This window comes from Tachyglossus aculeatus, chromosome 1, assembly GCF_015852505.1.
Source record: "Tachyglossus aculeatus isolate mTacAcu1 chromosome 1, mTacAcu1.pri, whole genome shotgun sequence".
Taxonomy (NCBI): domain Eukaryota; kingdom Metazoa; phylum Chordata; class Mammalia; order Monotremata; family Tachyglossidae; genus Tachyglossus; species Tachyglossus aculeatus.
Window position 1 is genome coordinate 52,554,223 of NC_052066.1, and position 23,294 is coordinate 52,577,516.

Consider the following 23,294-nt stretch of genomic DNA (forward strand, 5'->3'; position numbering starts at 1 on the left):
TAGGAAGAAATCCAAGAAATGAATGCACATTTACAAACTAAACATTTATTTATGTTTTTATTCATCCATTCATTCAATTGCATTTATTGAGTTCTTACTATGTGCAGGGTACTGTACTAAGCATATGGGAGAGTACAACACCACAATAAACAGACACATTTCCTGCCCGTAACAAGTACGGTCTAAAGGGGTGGAGCCAGACATTAATATAAATAAATTACAGATATTAGTCATATTTATTAAGCTCTTACTGTTTGCAGAGCACTGGACAAGGCGCTCAGGAGAATACAATATAGCAATAAACAAACACATTCCCTGCCCACTACAGGCTTATAGCCTAGAGGGGGGCAGACAGATAGTAATATAAAGAAATAAATTACAGATATGTACATTCATTCATTCAATTGTATTTATTGAGCGCTTAGTGTGTGCAGAGCACTGTACTAAGAGCTTGGGAAATACAAATCAGCAACATATAGAGACGGTCCCTACCCAACAACAGGCTCACAGTCTAGAAGGGGGAGAAAGACAACAAAACATGTAGAGAGGAGTCAAAGCCATCAGAAAAAATAGAATTATAGCTACATGCCCATCCTTAATAAAATAGAGTAGTAAATATGCGCGAGTAAAATAAATAGAGTAATAAATATGTACAAATATACACAAGTGCTGTGGGGAGTTGGGGGATGGGAGGCTGAAGAGGGGGCCAGTGAAGAAAATGGACCAGGACAGTCCAAGAAGTACGTGATGAAGCAGGTGAGTACCGAGTTGGCAAAACCAAGGCGGGAGAGGGCTTCCACGGCAGGCGGGACAGTCCAGAGTGTCCACGGCAGCTAAGATGTTAAGAAAGATTAGGACTGTCTCTATATGTTGCCAATTTGTACTTCCCAAACGCTTAGTACAGTGCTCTGCACATAGTAAGTGCTCAATAAATACGATTGATGATGATGATGATGACAAGAGTAGAGTCTACTGGACTTGGCTCTGAGGAGCTCATCAGTCACCTTGGAAAGTGTAATCATCATCTTAATAATAATGATGATGGTATTTGGTAAGTGCTTACTATGCGCCAGGCACTGTACTGAGCGCAATGTGGATACAAACCAATCGAGTTGTACACGGTCTTTGTCCAATGTGGGGATCACAGTCTCCATATCCATTTTACAGATGAGGCAACTGAGATACAGAGAATAATAGTAATAATTATGGTACTTGTTAAGTGCTTACTATGTGCTAAGCACTGTTCTAGGCGCTGAGGTAGATAATAATAATGATAACATTTGTTAAGTACTTTGTGCGAAACACTGTTCTAAGCGCTGGGGGGGATACAAGGTGATCAGGTTGTCCCACGTGGGGCTCACAGTCTTAATCCTCATTTTACAGATGAGGTAACTGAGGCACAGAGAAGCTAAGTGACTTGCCCAAGGCCACACAGCAGACATGTGGCAGAGCCGGGATTAGAACCCATGACCTCTGACTCCCAAGCCAAGACTCATTCAATTGAGCCACGGTTGGACACAGTCCCCTTCCCACACTGGGCTCACACTCTTAATCCCCATTTTTCACAGGTGAGGTAACTGAGGCATGGAGAAGTTAAGTGACCTGCCCAAGGTCACAGAGCAGACAAGTGTTGGCATCAGGATTAGAACTCATGATCCTCTGACTCCCAGTCCCATGCTCTATCCACTAAACCGTGTGAAGCGATTTAATAATGATGGTATTTGTTAAGCGCTTACTATATGCCAAGCACTGAGCACTGTTCTAAGTGCTGAGCACTGTGATTTGCCCAAGGAAAGTGGTGGAGGCGGAAATAGAACCCATGACCTTCTGATTCCCAGGCCCGTGCTCTATCCGCTACACCATGTGAAGTGACTTGCCCAAGGTCACCCAGCAGGCAAGTGATGGAGGCGGGATTAGAACCCATGACCTTCTGACTTTCACACCCAAGCTCTAACCACTATGCCACCTCCTCCCAGACTGAGCCCCTTCCTTCCTCTCCCCCTCATCCCTCTCTCCATCCCCCCATCTTACCTCCTTCCCTTCCCCACAGCACCTGTATATATGTATATATGTTTGTACATAGTTATTACTCTATTTATCTTGTACATATCTATTCTATTTATTTTATTTTGTTAGTATGTTTGGTTTTGTTCTCTGTCTCCCCCTTCTAGACTGTGAGCCCGCTGTTGGGTAGGGACTGTCTCTATATGTTACCAACTTGTACTTCCCAAGCACTTAGTACAGTGCTCTGCACACAGTAAGTGCTCAATAAATACGATTGATTGATTGCTAATCACAGCAGGGCTAACAGAGGGAGGCAGGGAGCCCCGGTGGCACCCTGAGAACCAGCTAGTCCTAGGCAACTGGGCAGAAGCAGGGGGCTGTTTGTGGCCCATGCGAACAACAGGTGCCTCTCAGGGATGGTAAAATAGCTCCCTGAGAACAGAAAATGTAAGGAAGAGTTATTTCAGAAGGAATGACGGTTTCTGGTCAGGCTGACCTGATGGGAACGATGACAACACATATGTGCTGTAACCTCTCAGGATCACACCTGAAGAGTTTCCAGTACTCTATCAGTCTTGGTTGAGGGAGGGAGAGTCAAGCAGAGGCCTACCCATTCCATTCTTACCTGTATATATGTATATATGTTTGTATATATATTGTATTACTTTATTACTTTATTTATTTTACTTGTACATATCTGTTCTATTTATTTTATTTTGTTATTATGTTTGGTTTTGTTCTCTGTCTCCCCCTTTTTGATTGATATGTATATACCTGTATATATGTTTGTATATATTTATTGCTTTTTATTTATTTTACTTGTACCTATCTATTCTATTTATTTTATTTTGTTAGTATGTTTGGTTTTGTTCTCCATCTCCCCCTTTTAGACTGTGAGCCCCCTGTGGGACAACCTGATCACCTTGTAACCTCCCCAGTGCTTAGAACAGTGCTTTGCACATAGTAAGTGCTTAACAAATACCATTAGTATTATTACAAAAGAAGCAAGAAATACGGTACCTGGCCATAGGAAGCTTACATTCTTACCTTCAAAGTTCCCCAGATTTCTAAGGCAACTGTATTACAAGGACTTGAAGCATTGTTGACCAGTGGAATGAGCATTGGGTAGGGACCGTCTCTATATGTTGCCAGCTTGGACTTCCCAAGTGCTTAGTACAGTGCTCTGCACACAGTAAGCGCTCAATAAATACGATTGATTGATATATATATACCTGTATATATGTATATATGTTTGTACATATTTATTACTTTATTTGTTTTACTTGTACATATCTGTCCTATTTTATTTTGTTAGTATGTTTGGTTTTGTTCTCTGTCTCCCCCTTTTAGACTGTGAGCCCACTGTTGGGTTGGGACTGTCTCTGTATGTTGCCAACTTGGACTTCCCAAGCGCTTAGTACAGTGCTCTGCACACAGTAAGCGCTCAATAAATACGATTGATTGATTGATTCTTAACTTGGACAGTGGCTAGTGAGTGCAGAGCACTGGACAAGGCGCTCGGGACAGTACAATATAGCAATAAACAGACACATTCCCTGCCCACTACAAGCTTACAGTCTAGAGGGGGGCAGACAGATAGTAATATAAAGAAATAAATTACAGATATGTACATAAGTGCTGTCCCCTCTCAGGATCACACCTGAAGAGTTTCCAGTACTCTATCAGTCTTGGTTGAGGGAGGGAGAGTCAAGCAAAAGCCTACCCATTCCATTCTTAACTTGGACATATATATGTATATGTGTTTGTACATATTTATTACTCTATTTTACTTGTACATATCTATTCTATTTATTTTATTTTGTTAGTATGTTTGGTTTTGTTCTCTGTCTCCCCCTTTCAGACTGTGAGCCCACTGTTGGGTAGGGACTGCCTCCATATGTTGCCAACGTGTACTTCCCAAGTGCTTGCTACAGTGCTCTGCACACAGTAAGTGCTCAATAAATATGATTGATTGATTGATTGACAGTGACTTGTGAGTGGAAGGGAATCTGCTACAAGTCAAAACTCACCTGGGCTGATGGGGGAGAATCTAGGGTAGAGACTCAAGTTTACTGCATGGAATTGGTAAACCATTTCTATATTTTTACCCAGAAAACTCTATGGATACACTACCAGAACAGTTGCAGATGGAGGTGGGATGTTCTGGGAGAGATGGACTCATGGAGCTGCTGTGGATCAGAGATGACTTGACAGCATAAGACAAGACTTAAGCGCTGTGGAGCTGGGTTGGGAGAAGAACAAAGGAAACGAGTCAGAGAGACGCAGATGGAAGTAGGAGACGAGAAAAAGGTGTCATCGGGAAGGACCCATCACTTGTGATGGACCTAAAAGGGGAATCAAAGTGGACTTAAAAAGAATCAGGTAGAAGTAACAGCGTAGTAGTAGGACAGGTATTTTATTTCTCCCCACTGGGTACAATGCACTTTGTTAGGCCTTCAGGAAACTACACGCTGCTTGGAGAAGCAGCATGGCTCAGTGGAAAGAGCCCGGGCTTTGGAGTCAGAGGTCATGGGTTTAAATCCCGGCTCTGCCAACTGTCAGCTGTGTGACTTTGGGCAAGTCACTTCACTTCCCTGTGCCTCAGTTCCCTCATCTGTAAAATGGGGATGAAGACTGTGAGCCCCCTGTGGGACAACCTGATCACCTTGTAACCTCCCCAGTGCTTAGAACAGTGCTTTGCACATAGTAAATGCTTAACAAATACCATTAGTATTATTACAAAAGAAGCAAGAAATACGGTACCTGGCCATAGGAAGCTTACATTCTTACCTTCGAAGTTCCCCAGATTTCCAAGGCAACTGTATTACAAGGACTTGAAGCATTGTTGACCAGTGGAATGAGCATTGGGTAGGGACCACCTCTATATGTTGCCAACTTGTACTTCCCAAGCGCTTAGTACAGTGCTCTGCACACAGTAAGCGCTCAATAAATACAATTGAATGAATGGATGAATGGGCCTGGGAGCCAGAAGATCTGAGTTCTAACCCTTTCCCAGTAACCTGACTGCTGTGCGACCTTTGACAAGTCACTTACCTTCTCTCTGACTCGGTTTTCTCACCTGTAAAATAGGGAGAGAATTCCTGTTCTTCTTTCCCCTGACCTATGTGGGACAAGGACAATATCAGACCAGATTATTTTGAACCTACCCTAGAACTTAGTAAAATGTTTGGTACATAGTAAGGACTTAACAAATGCCATCAATATTATTATTGTTATTTAACCCGATCCTGTGGACCTGAGCTAAGGTACTGTGTTCCAACCCAAATGTTTCAATCCAAGTATTTAAAATAAACAAGAGAAGCTGGGTGTTAGTGCAGAGTAGTTTCCCTGGAATAATTGTAGTTTTTAACCCTGCAATGGCCTCAGCAGGATTAAGGAAGGGCGAGTGGGAGTGAAAGAAGTGGGAGACAGTGATTGTCTCTTATGACAAGTACAATTTCTCCAGTGCATTTTTGCATTTGTGTTTAACCACCCCTCTACTTCCTCTTTCACTTACTAATCCGTATGTTCTCCTGCTTTTTAAATTGTCTCCTATTTCATGCTCTCATCTTTTCTTTCCTATTCTTCTTTCTCCCCTTTTTATCTCAATTTTGACTTTAAAAAAGAGAGAAAGAAAAAGAAAAAAAGAAAAAGAGAGAAAGAAAGAAAGAAAGAAATGAAGAAAGAGAGAAAGAAAGAAAGACTAGACAAGACTCCAAAATAGAGGTGCCCAGATGGAGAAGGAGCAAAATCCTCCAGCTGTCAGTTTTGGGTTTTTTTAATTGTATCGGTTAAGCACTTACTCTGTGTCAAATACTGTTATAAGTGCTGGGGTAGATACAAGTTAATCCATATGGATACAGTCCCAGTCCCATATAAGGCTCACAGTCTAAATTGGAGAGAGAGGAATTTAATCCCTATTTTATAGATGAGGGAACAGAGGCAAGGAGAAGTGAAGTCAATTTGCCCAAGGTCACACAGCAGACAAGGGGTGGAGCTGGAATCCATATCCTCTGGCCCCTAGGCTCCTGCTTTTTCCACTAGGTCACATTGCTCTCTTGAACCACTGAGAGGTTCTTTCAAGGTGGATAAGAGCCAGGCATAGGAGTAGGTGATTCAATAATTCAGTTCATAGCTAGCTGCTTGGGTGCCGTCCCAGAAGACAGCCTGGTGACTCACTTGCATGAAGCGTGCAAAATGTAGCATATTTCACAAAGACTGTAGAAAGGTTATTAGAGGGAGACGAGAGGAGATTGCAGTATACAGTGGTATCGATAACGTAAGGAGGCCAGATTTAGGTTATCAAGAAGGAGTCCAGAGTCCAGGACTCTCTCATGAATGATTTTTTAAAATACTGTTTGTTCCAGAGGCAGAATTTCAGGTTAGATACGCAAAGGAAATTAGGCAGGCCAAAAGAGATTCTTGAGAGTCCCCTACAATGGATAGTGAACACACACACATATGCCAGATTTCAGCTGCCCCATGATAATAATAATAATTGTGGTATTTGTTAAGTGCTTACTATGTGCCAGGCACTGTACTAAGTGCTGGGGTTTCTACAAGCAAATTGAGTTGGACACGGTCCCTGTCCCACATGGGGCTCAATTCCCAATTTACAGATGAGGTAACTGAGGCACAGAGAAGTGAAGTGACTTGGCCAAGGTCACACAACAGACAAGAGGCAGAGCCGGAATTAGAACCCAGGTCCTTCTTACTCCCAGGCTCTGTCCACTAGGTCTCACTGCTTCTCACTAGGCCAAGCTGCTCACTAGGCTATGGTACATACACCCCAGAGATAGAGCCATTTTAGTTTGCTATCTTCAACCGATTTCTAGCCAATGTATGATAAATATATCCCAGGGTTACAGCTACATATACACCTCAATAACCCAAAGCATCACTGAAAGAGGGTTTTAAAAAAGGGAATTTCAGGCGTAAGGGAGAACATGAGCAAGGCATCAGCATGGCTCAGTGGAAAGAGCACAGGCTTTGGAGTCAGAGGTCGTGGGTTCAAATCCCGGCTCTGCCAACTGTCAGCTGTGTGACTTTGGGCAAGTCACTTAACTTCTCTGGGCCTCAATTACCTCATCTGGAAAATGGGGTTTAAATCTATGAGTCCCGCCGTGGGACAACCTGATCACCTTTAACCTCCCCAGTGCTTAGAACAGTGCTTTGCACATAGTAAATTCTTAACAAATACCATTATTATTATTATTATTATCAGTGAAAAAGACAAGAACAAAGCACAGGGAGTACGTTGGCATGAAAGGAACCCAGCATGCCAGCTGGGGTGTAGTGGGAGAAGTGAGATAATGAGAGGGAATGAACAGATGGATGCCCTAAAGTCAGTGCCAGGGGTTTATGGTTGATATGGAAAGAGTCAGAAACCACTGAATGTTATTATTATCATGATGGTATTTGTTAAGCGTTTACTATGTGTCAAGCACTTTTCTAAGCACTGGGGTAGATACAAGTTAATCGGGGTGAATACAGTCTCTGTCCCATATGGAGGTGTTCACAGTCTAGGAGTGAGAACAGATATTCAGTCCCCTGTTTTCAGCTGATGAAATGGAGGCACAGCAAAGTTAATTCGAACCATTCATTCATTCAATCATATTTATTAAGCACTTACAGTGTGCAGAACACTGTAATAAATGTTTGGAAAGTACAATTCAGTAACAAATAGAGACAATCCCTAGCCAACAGCGGGCTCACAGTCTAGAAGTGGGGATACAGACTACAAAACAAGTAAACAGACTTTCTCTAAGTCACACAGAAAGCAATTGGCACATCCAAAATTAGAAGCCAGGACCTCTAAGCCCATGTTTTTTCCACTAGGCCATGCTTCTCCTTAGGTTCTGAGGAGTGGAAAGGTGTGTGCGGAACAATGTTTTATATAAATGATATGGACAGCAAAGCAAAGTCTGAACTGGAAAAGGGAAAGGCTGGAGGCAGGAAAGTCAGAGAGGAAATCAGAATACAAGTGTCTGGACTGGGGCAGTGGGTGTTGGGATGAAGATGAAAGTGCAGATCCTGAATATGCTGATGGAGAAGAACTGACAGTATTCAGTGATAGGCTGAATATAGCAGTTGAAAGAGAGGAAGGAGTGAAGGCTAACGCCAAGGTTCCTGGCTTGTGAGGTGGGGAGAATGATAGTGTTGGCAACTGCAATTGCATAGTTTTGAAGATGACTAAAAGTATATGACATACGAACGGAAGAGCCTTTAAGAAACTCCCGTACCAAAAGCTTTAAAAATAAAAACCAGATTAATGGATTGGAAGGAACGTGTGTCATAAATAGAAAATTGACCCAAAACCAGGAAATATGGGGAGATAGAAGTGGGCACTTTTTTTAGAATGAAGAAGCATAAAATGTGGGGCCCATGGATCAGGTCGAAGATGGGCTTTATTTCATATCTTCATAAGTCATCTAGAAACAGGAGTGTGCGGTTGACGGTAAACTCTTCCAGGGGATGAAATGCAAGAAACCTTATAAAACTTAGTGAGTAGGCTATGACCTTCAGTAGGAACAAGTGCAAGGTAATGCACCTAAGGAAAAATAATCCAAACTGACAGATGCGACATGATGGGCTCAGAGTTATCAGGCAACACTCAGAAAGCAGATCTTGGATTTGTGGTTGACTTTTTAAAAATCACAGGTTCAGTGGGTAGTAGGGGCTGAAAAAGGTGAATCAAATTTTGGACAATATAATGAAGGGGATACAAAACAAAAAAATAAAGGAATTTCATTATCACATGAATTGTGGTAGACCTGCAACAGGAATACCGCTTGTAGTTGGGGTTCTGTGTCTTCGGGACTATGAAGTAGAGCTGGAGACAACATAGGAAAGAGCAATCAAGTTTGGAACAGAGCAGTTTCCATGGGAGAATGGATAAGAGTTAAGACTCTGGTCCAGAAAGACTCAGGCCAAATGGAAGTCTTCAAAATCATAAAATTCTGAACAAGGAAAACAGAATTATTGTTTACCAAATCTCACACCAGTAGTTGGTAGGTATCAGACAAATGAAAATGAAACACTTCTTCACACTAAGCATTTTTTGTCACCTTTACGTTTGGATTTGCACCCTTTATTCACCCCTCTCTCAGCCCCAGAGCACTTATATACAAATCTGTAATTTATTAACTTATATTAATGTCTGACTCCCCCTCTAGATTGTAAGCTCATTGTGGGCCGGGAAGGTGTCTACTGACTCTGTTATATTGTAATAATAATAATGATGAGATTTGATAAGTGCTTATTATGTGCCAAGCACTGTTCAAAGATACAAAGTTGTCAAGTTGTCCCACGTGGGGTTCACAGTCTTAATCTCCATTTTACAGATGAGGTAACTGAGGCACAGAGAAGTTAAGCCACTTGCCCAAAGACACACAGCTGATAAGTGGTGGAGCCGGGATTAGAACCCATGACCTCTGACTCCCAAGCCCGTGCTCTTTCCACTAAGCCATGCTGTACTTACCCAAGTGCTTAGTACAGTGCTCTGCACACAGTAAGCACTCAGTGAATATGATGGATTGATTGATTTATTACCTTGGGTAGAAATTATCAGCAAGTTCAAGAGGGAAGGATACACATATGGATGAACTGTTCATAATGGGTATGAGAGGAGGAAAATATTTCCAAATAAATGAGAAAACTTAGGGATGCTAAATGGAACTTGCCTAAATATTTAGACTGCTGCCAGTGAGGAACCATTACTCAGTTCTTCCAAGCATCCAGGTGATTTCAGTGCCACAGAAGCAGGATCCTGATACAATGTGAAAATAATCTTTCACTTGTTTCAATCTGGATGGCTGATGCGTGAAAACTGTGTGAAGCAATATAGTCACTACCGAAGGACAAAAGAAACCACATTGAGGTTCGCATAGGTACCTCACCATGAACCTGTACAATACAACTCTATTTAATGTTGTACTCTCCCGAGTGCTTAGTATGTTGGTCTGCACATAGTAAGCGCTCAGTGAATTCAATTGATTGATGGATTGATTGTTTGAACCAAACAAACTTTCCAAAGAGGTCTCATAGCAGGCAAGAAGTAGAGCAAGTTTCCTGACCCCCGATCAGGTACTCTTCCCGCTAAGCCATGCAGCTTCCAAGACAAATATTCTTCCTAGTGTGGATGCACTTCCATCAACTTTGCAAATAGTAGTGACCTTTCTTCATGGTTAGATTTCCCCATTGGGCACCTAGAAAAAGTGGTGGATGTAGGGGAAATTGTGGATTCACTGAGAGGAGCCTAAAGTCGATTCATCTTTGAGGCGCTGTTCCATCCCCTGTATGGAGCTGCCTATAGAGAGGGTCAATATTTGGTCAAAAATATCCAGACTGTCAATGCACAAAGCATTTTTCTAGGTGCCCATTGGGGAAATCTAACAATGAAGAAAGGTCACTACTATTTGCAGAGTTGATGGAAATGCGTCCAGACTAGGAAGAATATTTATCTTGGAAGCTACATGGCTTAGTAGAAAGAGTACCGGATTGGGGGTCAGGAAACTTGCTCTACTTCTTGCCTGCTATGAGACCTCTTTGGAAAGTCACTTAACAGCTCTGTGCCTCAGTTTCCTCATCTAACTAGGAATTAAATATCTGCTCTCTCCCCCCCTTAGATTGTATTGTATCTGTCCAGCATTTTTCACAGTGTTTGGCACATTGTAATCAATCAATCAATTGTATTTATTGAGCACTTACTGGGTGCAGAGCACTGTACTAAGTGCTTGGGAAGTACAAGTTGGCAACATATAGAGACAGTCCCTACCCAACAGTGGGCTCACAGTCTAGAAGGGAGGAGAGGAGGAGGATGTTTGAGAGGAGAAACATCCCGGCCCTGGGAAAGTATAAGCCAGACGGAACCAGGACAGAGACGGCAATTACAAAGTTGACAAACGCTGATTTCCTTTCTTTTTTCATCATGGCCAAAACAGTTCTTAAGATTTAAACCAGCTTGCCCAGAAGGGTTGCAATCGCTCATCATGGAAATTGACACAAACGCGTCAGCTCCCAACAAACCTCCTCAACGACTCGGCTAGTACAGTACGGTTTTAATCCCTCCCGTGAACTCTGGACACGAGGAGATTCAGCCAGGCAGAGGACTGGAGGGTTCTCCGGTAAGCTGCCTGAAAAAGCAATTTTTGTGGCAACCAAAATGGACAGAGAAACAGGGTCGGCCATTCCAAGGACATCAGGATGGTTCCAATCTGGTCCCGGTAACTCACATTGTCAAGTATGATGAACAGAGTACAGTGCTCTGCACACAGGAAGCACTTAATAAATATGATTGAATGTGTTTAATAAATGAACTCTGTTTCCAGTGGTCAGAAGATGCCATTTTTAGGAGAAATCTTCCTCTCAAAAGGCTCACTTTCCCAAAGCCAATTGAGTGGTCAAGGATGATAATAATAATAATAATAATGATGATGATGGTATTTTTTAAGCACTTACTAAGTGTCACGCACTGTTCTAAGAACTGGTGTGGATGAAAGGTAATCAGGTTGGACATAGTCCATCCCACATGGGGCGCACAGTTTTTATCCACATTTTACAGATGAGGGAACTGAGTCCCAGAGAAGGGAAGTGACTTGACCAAGGCTGCACTGCAGACAAGCGTCGAAGTCAGGATTAGGACTCAGGCCCTTCTAACTCCCAGACACGTGCTCTACCCAATAGGCCACGACAAAGGATCTTATCCTAGCCCTCGCAACCAAGCAGGAGTTATAAACAATGGAAGATGCTGCATGGAATGGAACAAAAACACAAAACTGAAATAAATCCTTTGCCAATCAGGCTCCAGGGCCAGCCTTTCGCCCAGACGTGGACCGCCAGCCTGACGGGTCCCTCCCGCCCTTCTGCCCAAGCGCTACCCACTAGATCCGGGGAGGCGGAAAGGTCAAATCGAGGCTCTAAAACCTCACATCTCCCGGAGGACCACAGCTTGGTTGCTTTGGATGCACTTCCTGTGGTGTGGTTTCCCAAGTCTCAGAGTTCTGATTAAAGAGCGACACAGCAAACTGTTTTCCAACACGGCCCCTGGATGGGACATCTGCCACTTCGCCACGAGCCGTGCTTAACAAGTATTATCATTTTTATCACTTACAAATATTACTCAAATATATCAAAGGCCAGAAGCTGGCTATAAAACTGAAAACAATTTGTGGGCTGATAAAAAGTTTATTAACCCTGAAGAAGTTTTTTAACCTATCAGTAAGCATTCAGTCATTCAATCGTATTTATTGAGTGCTTACTGTGTGCAAAGCACTGTGCTAACTGCTTGGGAAAGTATAATACAACAACAAACAGCCGCAGTCCCTGCTCTTAGCGAGCTCACAGGCTAGAGGACAAGCATATAATCATAAATTGAAAGCAAAACCACTAAATGTTTATTGAAAAATTTGTAGATGGATCTGTTGACAATCAGCAGCACAAATGTGATGGTAGAATTTTTTTCTATCCCTAACACCTAGAAATAGTATTCATTTATATTTTTTGGAATATCAGTATCATGTGGTTGCCTTTATAGTCAGATCTCAAAGGACACAATGCATTATTTAGCAGGTTTAAATGAGTTCAGCCGAAACACTCTTAAATGTTAATTTAATCTCTTCTAAATAATAATAATAATAATAATAATAATGGCATTTGTTAAGTGCTTACTATGTGTCAAGCACTGTTCTAAGCACTGGGGGTATACAAAGTAATCAGGCTGTCCCACATGGGGCTTACAGTCTTAACCTCCATTTTCCAGATGAGGGAACTGAGGCAGAAAGTTTTTATCAGAAAGTGATCTATCAACTTGACGTCAGGTCTCTATATAGTTGTCCTTCATATTTGAAGACATCATTGTCGGTCAAGTTCAACTGTAAGTGTATGTGGGCCTGAAAAGGCCAGTACTGAAAACACAATCCTGGCTTCATTATGCACACAAAATGCCTATCCCTTCTTGTATTGTCATGTCTGATGCTTGCAGCTCCTGGAGCTGTTTTGGTTTTGCTTCCCTATCTCTTGTTCCTTATAAAACTAGTGCTCAAAAAGCACTATTCCTTTCTTAATAGCAGGAGTCAGACTGGCAGTTCAAAGCAGCAGAAACCCAGATCACATGTGATAGTAATAATAATAATGATGATGGCATTTGTTAAGCACTTATTATGTGCAAAGCACTGTTCTAAGCACTGGGAGGATACAAGGTGATCAGATTGTCCCACGTGGGGTTCACAGTCTTCATCCCCATTTTACAGATGAGGTAACTGAGGCCCAGAGAAGTGAAGTGACTTGCCCAAAGTCACACAGCTGACAATTGGCGGAGCCAGGATTTGAACCCATGACCTCTGACTCTCAAGCCCATGCTCTTTCCATTGAGCCATGCTGCTTCTCTAATGTGATGCATGTGATGCACATAGCGTTGTCTAAGGTGACGTTTTACTGTAGACTAAAAATATTCCTCTGCCTTCCTTGATTTTGGTTCCCAATTTCAACTCACCACACAGCAGTTGTTTGGGTATCCTACTGTCCTCCATTTTTGTTGCGTGCCCCACCCAGGAAGGTTTTACTGAGGTGAGCCTAGCTTTAATATTAGGAACAGAGTAATTTGACTTTTGTTTCTTCACCTTGACTCCTACTCTAAATGGTAAACTCGTAAAGGGCATGGGTCAAATTTTCTCCAAGTTCTGGAAGTTGCAAGAACCCTAAATGTTTCAGGCCAACCTATTCTTGATGCTAAGAAGTTGATCCCCATGGTTGGCATGAAAATAACTTTATTGCTACCCCTTAGCTCATACTTTGAGTGCACCCCAAAGGAAGCTGTTTCACCCGTTAACCCACTGTTGAGCATATTCATTCCTGATCAAATGATTTCATTATTCATTCACATCTAACCCTTGGCCAGCCCCTTCCAGGAAAGAGTCAGGCATCATGGGACATTTTCCGTGAAGTTTCCCATTCTTCCCAAAGAAATGGGGTGTGGAAACCGCAGGCAGCTTCAAGGTTGATTAAAAATAATAATAATGATGGTATTTAAGCGCTCACTATGTGCATAGCACTGTTCTAAGCGCTGGGGAGGTTACACGGTGATCAGGTTGTCCCAAGGGGGGCTCACAGTTTTAATCCCCATTTTACAGATGAGGTAACTGAGGCACAGAGAAGTTAAGTGCCTTGCCCAAAGTCACACAGCCGACAGTTGGCGGAGCCGGTATTTGAACCCATGACCTCTGAATCCAAAGCCCTGGGCTCTTTCCACTGAGCCACAGTGCCACCCCCACCCCCTTTGTTGATTCTTATTCTTTCCACAGAAGCCCCATCCGGTTTCAACTAGAGGCTTGTGGTCATCCCTTATTTCTTGTACTTGTACATCCAACTTGTACTTCCCAAGCACTTAGTACAGTGCTCTGCACACAGTAAGTGCTCAATAAATACGATTGATTGATTGATTTCTGTGCATCCTGACAGTTCCTCACTTTCTTCTGGTGGTCTATATCTTTACCACAATATTTGACCTTGCACACTTCACAAGCCTCACTTTTCACCTTATGCTCTCTAAATGAAACTAGCATTTTGCCTTATATCATTAAATAAGCCCGGCATTCCACATTACATTCTATAGCCCCACCGGAGTCATGCAAGACCTGAAGTCTGCACACAGTAGAAGTCTGCACACAGTAAGTGCTCAATAAATACGATTGAATGAATGAATTAATGAGTCCTTATAACATAGGGGTGAGGCAATGTGTCTTTTACATGGCCGGGTATAAAGGGAATGATGGATGGCTCATGTAGCTGCTGCTATTTGAGTCCTTTCCAGGCTGGAGCAGAGCATGATTCATTCATTTATTCAGTCGTATTTATTGAGGGCTTACTGTGTGCAGAGCACTGTACTAAGCGATTGGGAAGTACAAGTTGGCAACATATAGAGACGGTCCCTACCCAACAATGGGCTCACAGTCTAGAAGGGGGTGACAGCCAGCAAAACATGTGGACAGGTGTCAAGTCAGACTGTGAGCCCATTGTTGGGTGGGGACCGTCTCTATATCCGTGGCTCAGTGGAAAGAGTCCGGGCTTTGGAGTCAGAGGTCAAGGGTTCAAATCCCTGTTCCGCCAATTGTCAGCTGTGTGACTTTGGGCAAGTCACTTCTCTTCTCTGGGCCTCAATTCCCTCATCTGTAAAATGGGGATTAAGACTGTGAGCCCCACGTGGGGCAACCTGATCACCCTGTAACCTCCTCAGCGCTTAGATCAGTGCTTTGCACATAGTAAGCACTTAATAAATCCCATTATTATTATTATTATATGTTGCCAACTTGTACTTCCCAAGCACTTAGTACAGTGCTCTGCACACAGTAAGCGCTCAATAAATATGATTGAATGAGTGAATGAATCAGAATAAATAGAAGCAAAGCTAGATGCACATCATTAACAAAATAAATAGAATAGTAAATATGTACAAGTAAAATAGAGTAATAAATCTGTACAAACATATATACAGGTGCTGTGGGGAGGGGAAGGAGGTAGGGCGGGGGGATGGAGAGGAGGAGAGGAAAAAGGGGGCTAGTCTTGACTAGGAGATGGAGAGTCAAGCAGAGGCCACATGGAATTCACAATCTAAGTAGGAGAGAGAACGAGTATTGTTTCTAATTTCTAAGATTCGTATTTCCTGCTTTGTGAATGAGGCATGAATATCTGAGGCAAAGGCCTAAAAATGCAAAAATAAAGAAATGCTATTCAAAAACGTTGAAGATAGCTCTCAGTAATGAACCTCACTTATAAAATGGAAATAGAATTTATATGATATATTCACAAAGGGACCTAATGAATATGCATATTCATAATTTAGTGGACTTTCTGTAGCTGAAAATGAGCACCAAGTAATTTCACCTTGTGACAATGGAATAAAGTTACTATCTTTTATTCTGAAAGTGTGTAACAGTATTTTAACATATGCTCTTCCCATTTGTTAAAACATGAATTTAATCTTTTGCTCCAAGAGACCAGTCTTGAAAATTTATTTCTTTAAAAGGTGGGGGCGGTGTATCAAGTTTGGACAAGACAAGAATCAAGCAATCAGTCGGTGGCATTTATTGAGCTCCTACTATGTGCAGAGCACTGTACTAAGTGCTTGAGAGTGTACAGTACAACAGAATTAGCAGAAACGTTCCCTGCCCACAATGAGCTTGCAGTTTAGAAGAGCAAATCCTTACCTTATAGATTTTCTTCTTTGTTTGAGTATACATTAATGGAGTGAAATCTTTCCTAAGATTGGTTTTATAACTTCCCCATTCCCTTAGATATTCCTTGTAATCCCTCATCAATATTTACACCATCTCCCTAGAACACTTTAAATTAACCAACGTGCTAAATGGGATTGTCATGCCAATATTTGCCACAACTGGTAAAATGTCCTTGTCATAGCAGTATATTACAGGGACTCGTGACTGGAATATGATTTCTGCTATATAACCTGAATATCTGATATATGCCTGCTATAAAACTGTATGGAATAGAGGATTGTATAAAGCTGATTGATACAGTCTAATGTTTTGTTTGTGTCTGCTTCACCATTTCACATTTTTCCCACCATCAGCAACATTAATTTGTGGAAGCAGCGTGGCTTAGTGGAAAGAGCACGGGCTTAAGAGTCAAAGGTCGTGGGTTCTAATCCCGGCTTTGCTACTTGTCAGCTGTGTGACTTTGGGCAAATCACTTAACTTCTCTGTGCCTCAGTTTCCTCATCTGGAAAATGGGGATTAAGACTGTGAGCCCCACGTGGGACAACCCAATTACATTGTATCAACCCCAGAGCTTAGAACACGGCTTGGCACATGGTAAGTGCTTAACAAATACCATCATTATTATTATTTATAGAATTTCTACAGTAAGGACGTGGTCTTGGCCCTTGAGTAGCTTGCAATCATGTTTCTTTTTCTAGTCTGTTATTCGATTTCTCTGTAATTGAAGAATCTATATGTGGTCTAAAATTGAAGCCTGATTCAATCACATTCAATTATCTTTATTGAGTGCTTACTATGTGCAGAACACCGTACTCAGAGTTTAGGAGAGTACACTGCAACAGAGTTGGCAGATAACGTTCCCTGTCCATAAGTAGCTTACGGTCTAGAGGATTCAAATTCTCAAATTCTGTGAGGTTACAAAATTTTCACCTTCTACCTAATAATTTACATGGTCGGAATCTGTCCATCTTTTTCCTTTATAAGAAACACTTATAACTATGTTGTTAAGCATCATGGAAGATAAGTATCACATTATTCCAAGTAGCAATCTAGCAAACTAGCAACAGACAGACAGAACTAGCAACAGACAGAATATTTGGACTGGAGAGAAAAGTATGGTATTTCTTATATTCTCAGATTTTAAATTATTCCCAAGTACCCAGTAGAGATTTCTTGCTCTCCCCTCTCCTCCTCCCCGGCCTCCCCTCAATTGTTTTGTAGTTTCTCTTTCCCCATGATCCATTTTTTCAATGGAGACAGGAAACACCTCCCCTAAATTTTTTTGTAGTTTCTCTTTCCCCATGATCCATTTTTTCAATGGTGACAGGAAACGGTAAGTAGGGCAGAACAAATCAAGAAGAGGGAGATGGAGTGGCAATCTCAGAGTAGCAGCAGAGCCATTTTAATTTGAGACCAAATTACACAACAATAGACATAATTATATAATAAATTATATCATGGGTCAGTTGAGTAGCCTACCCAATCAATCAATCGATAGTATCTATTAAATGTCTATTGTGTGCAGAAAATTTTACTAATGTCTACTGATTATTGAGCACCTATTTATTAAATGCCTATTGTGTACAGAAAAGTATACTAGCCATGTTTCATGTCTTCAAGGAGAAGCAGCGTGGCTCGGTGGAAAGAGCCCGGGCTTTGGAGTCAGAGGTCATGGGTTCAAATCCCGGCTCCGCCAATTGTCAGCTGTGTGACTTTGGGCAAGTCACTTAACTTCTCTGTGCCTCAGTTACGTCATCTGTAAAATGGGGATTAAGACTGTGAGCCCTCCGTGGGACAACCTGATCACCTTGTAACCTTCCCAGCGCTTAGAACAGTGCTTTGCACATAGTAAGCACTTAATAAATGCCATTATTATTATATTATTATCCAGGATTGTCTCTGGCAGTAAGCCCCAAAATAAATAGAGACTCACTCTGATGTATTCCCTCTGTGACATACAGGCTCTTTGATTAGAGATATGTAATTATAATATACCTAATAATTTCCCCTAATAATTATTCATATGTATTATCCCTGGATCAATTTGAACCCATCATAATATCCCTTTTAATATCTCTAACATTTCCCTCTATCACCTGCTATCACACTTCCCCCCTTCAAAGCCCTACTGAAGGCTCACCTCCTCCAGGAGGCTTTCCCAGACTAAGTCCCCCTTTTCCTCAGCTCCCTCTCTCTTCTCCATCACCGTGTCTCACTCCCCTTGCTCTACCCTCCCTCCTTTCCCCAGAGCACTTGTGTGTGTATGTACGTATCTATAATTCTATTTATATTAATGCCTGTTTACTTGTTTTGATGTGTATATATCTCTAATTCTATTTATTTATATTGATGCTACTGATGCCTGTTTACTTGTTTTGATATCTGTCTCCCCACTTCTATACTATGAACCCGTTGTGGGCAGGGATCGTCTCTCTTTGTTGCTGAATTGTATTTTCCAAGCATTTAGTACAGTGCACTGCACACAGTAAGCGCTCAATAAATACAATTGAATGAATGAATGAATGAATATTATGGATCCTCCATCCATTAATTTAATGGGTAACAAATTCTTACCCATTTCCCTCGGTTTGTCTTTCATTGTGGTTGAAGATACAGTAGGAGGGTTGTCCTTCGGCCTTATGTTGTGAAATACAGTCAACAAAAATTCTGTGATGATTCTATTCACTCCCTTCAGGATTTCAGTTCTTAATTTGAGCCAGACTCCTGTTGGAATTGGCAACAAGGAGTCACGGCTAATTTTGTCATTTCAGTTGTGAAATAAATTATAAACTCCACATTTTAATTTAGTAAACATCATAGATGCTGCAGAGTTTGAACACCTGAATATACTGGTACTCTACTAGTAGAATGATCATTCTAGACTGCGAGCCCATTGTTGGGTAGGGACCATCTCTATATGTTGCCGACTTTTACTTCCCAAGAGCTTAGTACAGTGCTCTGCACACAGTAAGCGCTCAATAAATACGATTGAATGAATGAATGAATCCTTCAAATAATCTTTTTATGATAATGCATGGAGGCCTGATTGTCATTATACTATAATGTCATGCTACGTTCTGAGTCATCACAAATTTGATGTGCTCAGGGAGTCTCCTGTCAGGAATGGTGAGCGAGCTTCAACCAGTCAATCAATCAGTGACATTTATTGAAAGCTTACGACTGTACTAAGCTCTTGGGAGAGCACAACAGAGTTTCTAAGACATCATCCTTGTCCTCTAAGAGTTTACACCGCTCACACTCTCACTTCCCTGACAATCATGTTCCAACTGTGGCGCGAAGTGCCGCAGTGAGTCGATGGGGTGGGATGCAACACATCCCATAGTGGTTTTGAGGTTGTTTTGTATTTTTATGTGAAGGATCCATTCATTGAGAAGCAGCGTGGCTCAGTGGAAAGAGCACGGGCTTAGGAGTCAGAGGTCATGGGTTCAAATCCCAGCTCCGCCACTTGTCGGCTGTGTGACTTTGGGCAAGTCACTTCATTTCTCTGTGCCTTAGTTACCTCAACAGTAAAATGGGAATTGAGTGTGAGCCCCACGTGGGACAGCCCTGATTACCTTGTATCCCCCCCCCAGTGCTTAGAACAGTGCTTGGCACATAGTAAGTGCTTAATAAATACCAATATTATTATTATTATTATTAATGGTTGAACTGAGCACAGTGTAGTGGCAATGCTGTGTCAATGCACTTTGCCCAGGCAGGTTTCCGCCTTGGTAATGGCTCCCACCTGGCCACATATATTTTCTGGCTATTTTGGGAGATTCCTGTTAAGCCTGTCCATCTCATAGGATGTCCTCAAGGAGGGAGTCAGAGGTCATGGGTTCTAATCCTCGCTCCACCACTTGTCTGCTGTTTGCCTTGGGCAAGTCACTTAACTTCTCTGGGCCTCAATTACCTCATCTGTAAAATGGGGATTAAGATTGTGAGCCCCACATGGGGCAACCTGATGACCTTGGATCTAGCCCAGTGCTTAGAACAGTGCTTGGCACATAGTAAGCACTTAACAAATACCATTATTATTATTATTATTCTACAGTGAAACACCCTCACCAATGATGGCACGGCCCCAGCAAGGAAAACTGGAACTAGAACTCGGGGCTTCTGGTTCCCAGTACCATGTTCTTTCCACCCGACTGCAGCAAGGCTAAATTTAACATGTAGAACTTTTTCATTATAAATTCAGCCTTGCTAATGTCTGCATATACTGGTTATATGCAAATTCAGCTGTGACTTTCCTATTTCGTGACTTGAAGAAGGTCTCCAGAATAACCTGATGGAAAATCCGACTATACAACAAATTATAACTGAAGATATGAGTTGGAAGGCAACAGATGTGCTATGCATTTGAAAAAAATTTAGAAATTCAGAGTTTTCATATCTTTGCATAACAGAAGTCCTCAACATTTTTTTTTTTTAGTGAAAGACAAATATAAATACTCTTAGAGGAGCAATGTGGCTCAGTGGAAAGAGCACAGGCTTGGGAGCCAGAGATCATGGGTTCTAATCCTACCTCTGCCACTTTTCAGCTGTGTGACTTTGGGCAAGTCACTTAACTTCTCTGGGCCCCAGTTACCTCATCTGTAAAATGGGGATTAAGACTGAGCCCCTCATGGGACAACCTGATCACCTTGTATTCCCCCCCAGTGCTTAGAACAGTGCTTTGCACATAGTAAGTGCTTAACAAATGCTATCATTATTATTATTACTCTTCCAAACTCTTTGTCTCCCTAATAATTATGGATTTATTCTTTAGGAATCAATTTGAACAATACATCTTTATATATGTAATATTTTAAATATACAATAAATGGCTCAAATCCATTCTACATATATATTATCTATAATTATATATAATACATTAAGATTAAATTATATTTCTTCTCTTCATGGGACTTCTAAAATCCTACAGAAACAATAAGTCCAATTTCAGTCATTCCTCCATGACATTTTTATTTTCTCTTGTGTTGAAAATAGTCCAGTATAAAGCCTGTAAATTACCACTGGTTCACTTTGGTGCGGCTAGGTTTTATAATTCTTGAACATTAGTATTTGATTTATTTTATTATTTTGTAAGTTAGAAAATTAAGTTATTCCTGGGGCACATTGTTTTCGTTTTACGCCTACATCCTCCCACAACTACCCTCTGTAATAATCAAATAATAATGTACGGTGATAGTTTAAGCTAAGCAGTTCTTCACAAATCATTGTCAGTAACAATCATTTCCCAAGTAAGCTGGGCATCGTTTCCCAATTACTCAAAAGAGCCTAGTAAATTCATAGCAAAGTGGACAAAATGCATTTCACACTTTTGGCTAAAAAGTAATTCAATTGCCAGAAAGAGCAAAAGCTGGGAGGTGTCCTAATATTTATTAATCAACTTCTGGTGTTTTACTACTTTGAGAATAAACTGAGGGTCAAAGTAAATGGATCTTGTTTAATCAGAATTTATTTACATGTACGAGTTCCTCGTCGGATGGTGGATACATCTTATATTTACTATGCCCCTGTTCTGAATAATAGAGAACTGAGCAATATTTAAGCCTCAAGTGTGGTTATACTCAGAAAACTGAATTTGACATCTGCCTTGTAAGAAGAAAAGGGTAGTCTCTTCATGTTTGAAGAGAGCCTTGACCAATTCACAACAACAACAAAATCCCTACATTAAATGATACGAGCCTGCAAGCTGCTGACAGCAAGGTGTACTCCATCTTCTGCGATATTGAGCTAGTTCATTCGTTCATTCAATCGTATTTATTGAGCGCTTACTGTGTGCAGAGCACTGTACAGAGCACTTGGGAAGTACAAGTCGGCAACATATAGGAATGGTCCCTTCCCAATAACGGGCTCACAGTCGCCGGCTCGACCCCGATTTCTAGAGTCTCCATGGTAGATGATGGAGTGAGTCAGAAATAACACTGCTTGATTCTTAGATACTGGCAAATCCAGTCAGAGATGAGTCTTGTTTTGATTTATAAGTATAGGCAATTTGACTTGGCAGTAGTTGTTGAAAAATAAATCCAGAATTATGGCAATATTGTTTTTGCAGAGCTTACCATTCTGTTCTCTGACTGTAGCCACACTTTTAAAACAGTGATGTTTGCGGGGGATGGATTATCTCAGAAGGCCATAGAGCTATTTTTTTTAAAGTTGATGGCAGGCTCTAACGTGAGTGTCATAACTCTTTTCAGGTAGTAGGTGTAACCTTGAAGAAAAAGTGGCACTGTCTTCAAAAAAGTGACCTGACTCTGGCTTTGGTGGGTTTTTTCTACTGTGCAAGAAATAAAAAAGCACCGCATGTGTTTATTATAAATCCTTTCTAGCTGATCACTGCTTTTTTATAGAGTTCAGCATGAAAGGGCTAATTTTTTTTTCATTAAAATAGCATGTCACTTGCTAATTCTAGCTTCTGTAGTTGCACATATACAAACAAAAAGTGTACATATTGGTAGTATTTCAAATAGCAAGATACTAATGATTGGATCTGGAAAGTTGATATGCTGATCAATAGATACCCCACTGTTTTAGCCTAAGCAAAGTTTAACTTATTTTTAAATTCACCTTATATGTAAAGATTAATGTCTTTGTACAGAAGAGGATTTAAAAATTGAGCATGCTTATTTGTTTAATGCTGTATCAAACTCTTGGAGCGTGGAGAAATATTTTCTCAGGATGATTATGCTCTTTTGAAAAAATAAGTTCCAAAAGTATCTGTTTTCCAAAATGTTGGAATTGTGGAATATATACGTATGGTTTAGCCATAAAATGTATGTTTTTGTGTTGTACAAATACTTTTTCAGATAGAAAAAATGTTTTGAAGGTAGTAATCCATAGGAAATCCTCTCCATTATATATAATTGTATGTTTTCTGGTTTAAAATAGTCATTGTTGATTGGTGTGAAGATCTTCATATCCCAACAATCTTAATTATGTTACATGGTGAAGCCATATAAGTCTCTGTTAGTCTTTTGGGGGAGCAATGATAGCCAAGTGGGTGCATCAGACACTTAGAATACAAATTGCTGTAGCTAAGTGTGCTGAAAA

At 41.2% G+C, this 23,294-nt stretch overlaps 1 protein-coding gene across 11 annotated transcripts in view; it reads left to right on the top strand.

The window, feature by feature from the left end:
• PEX5L (peroxisomal biogenesis factor 5 like) overlaps positions 1–23,294 on the top strand; it is a 320,579-nt gene that overhangs the window by 157,953 nt on the left and 139,332 nt on the right. For 6 of the 11 annotated variants that reach the window (XM_038744156.1, XM_038744164.1, XM_038744150.1 and 3 more), the window contains one exon: positions 22,442–22,507. The exons of the other annotated variants lie outside the window; for them this stretch is intronic. In XM_038744156.1, the coding sequence (XP_038600084.1) occupies positions 22,442–22,507 (66 nt within the window). The remainder of the gene's footprint in view (positions 1–22,441; positions 22,508–23,294) is intronic. 11 annotated transcript variants of the gene reach the window in all.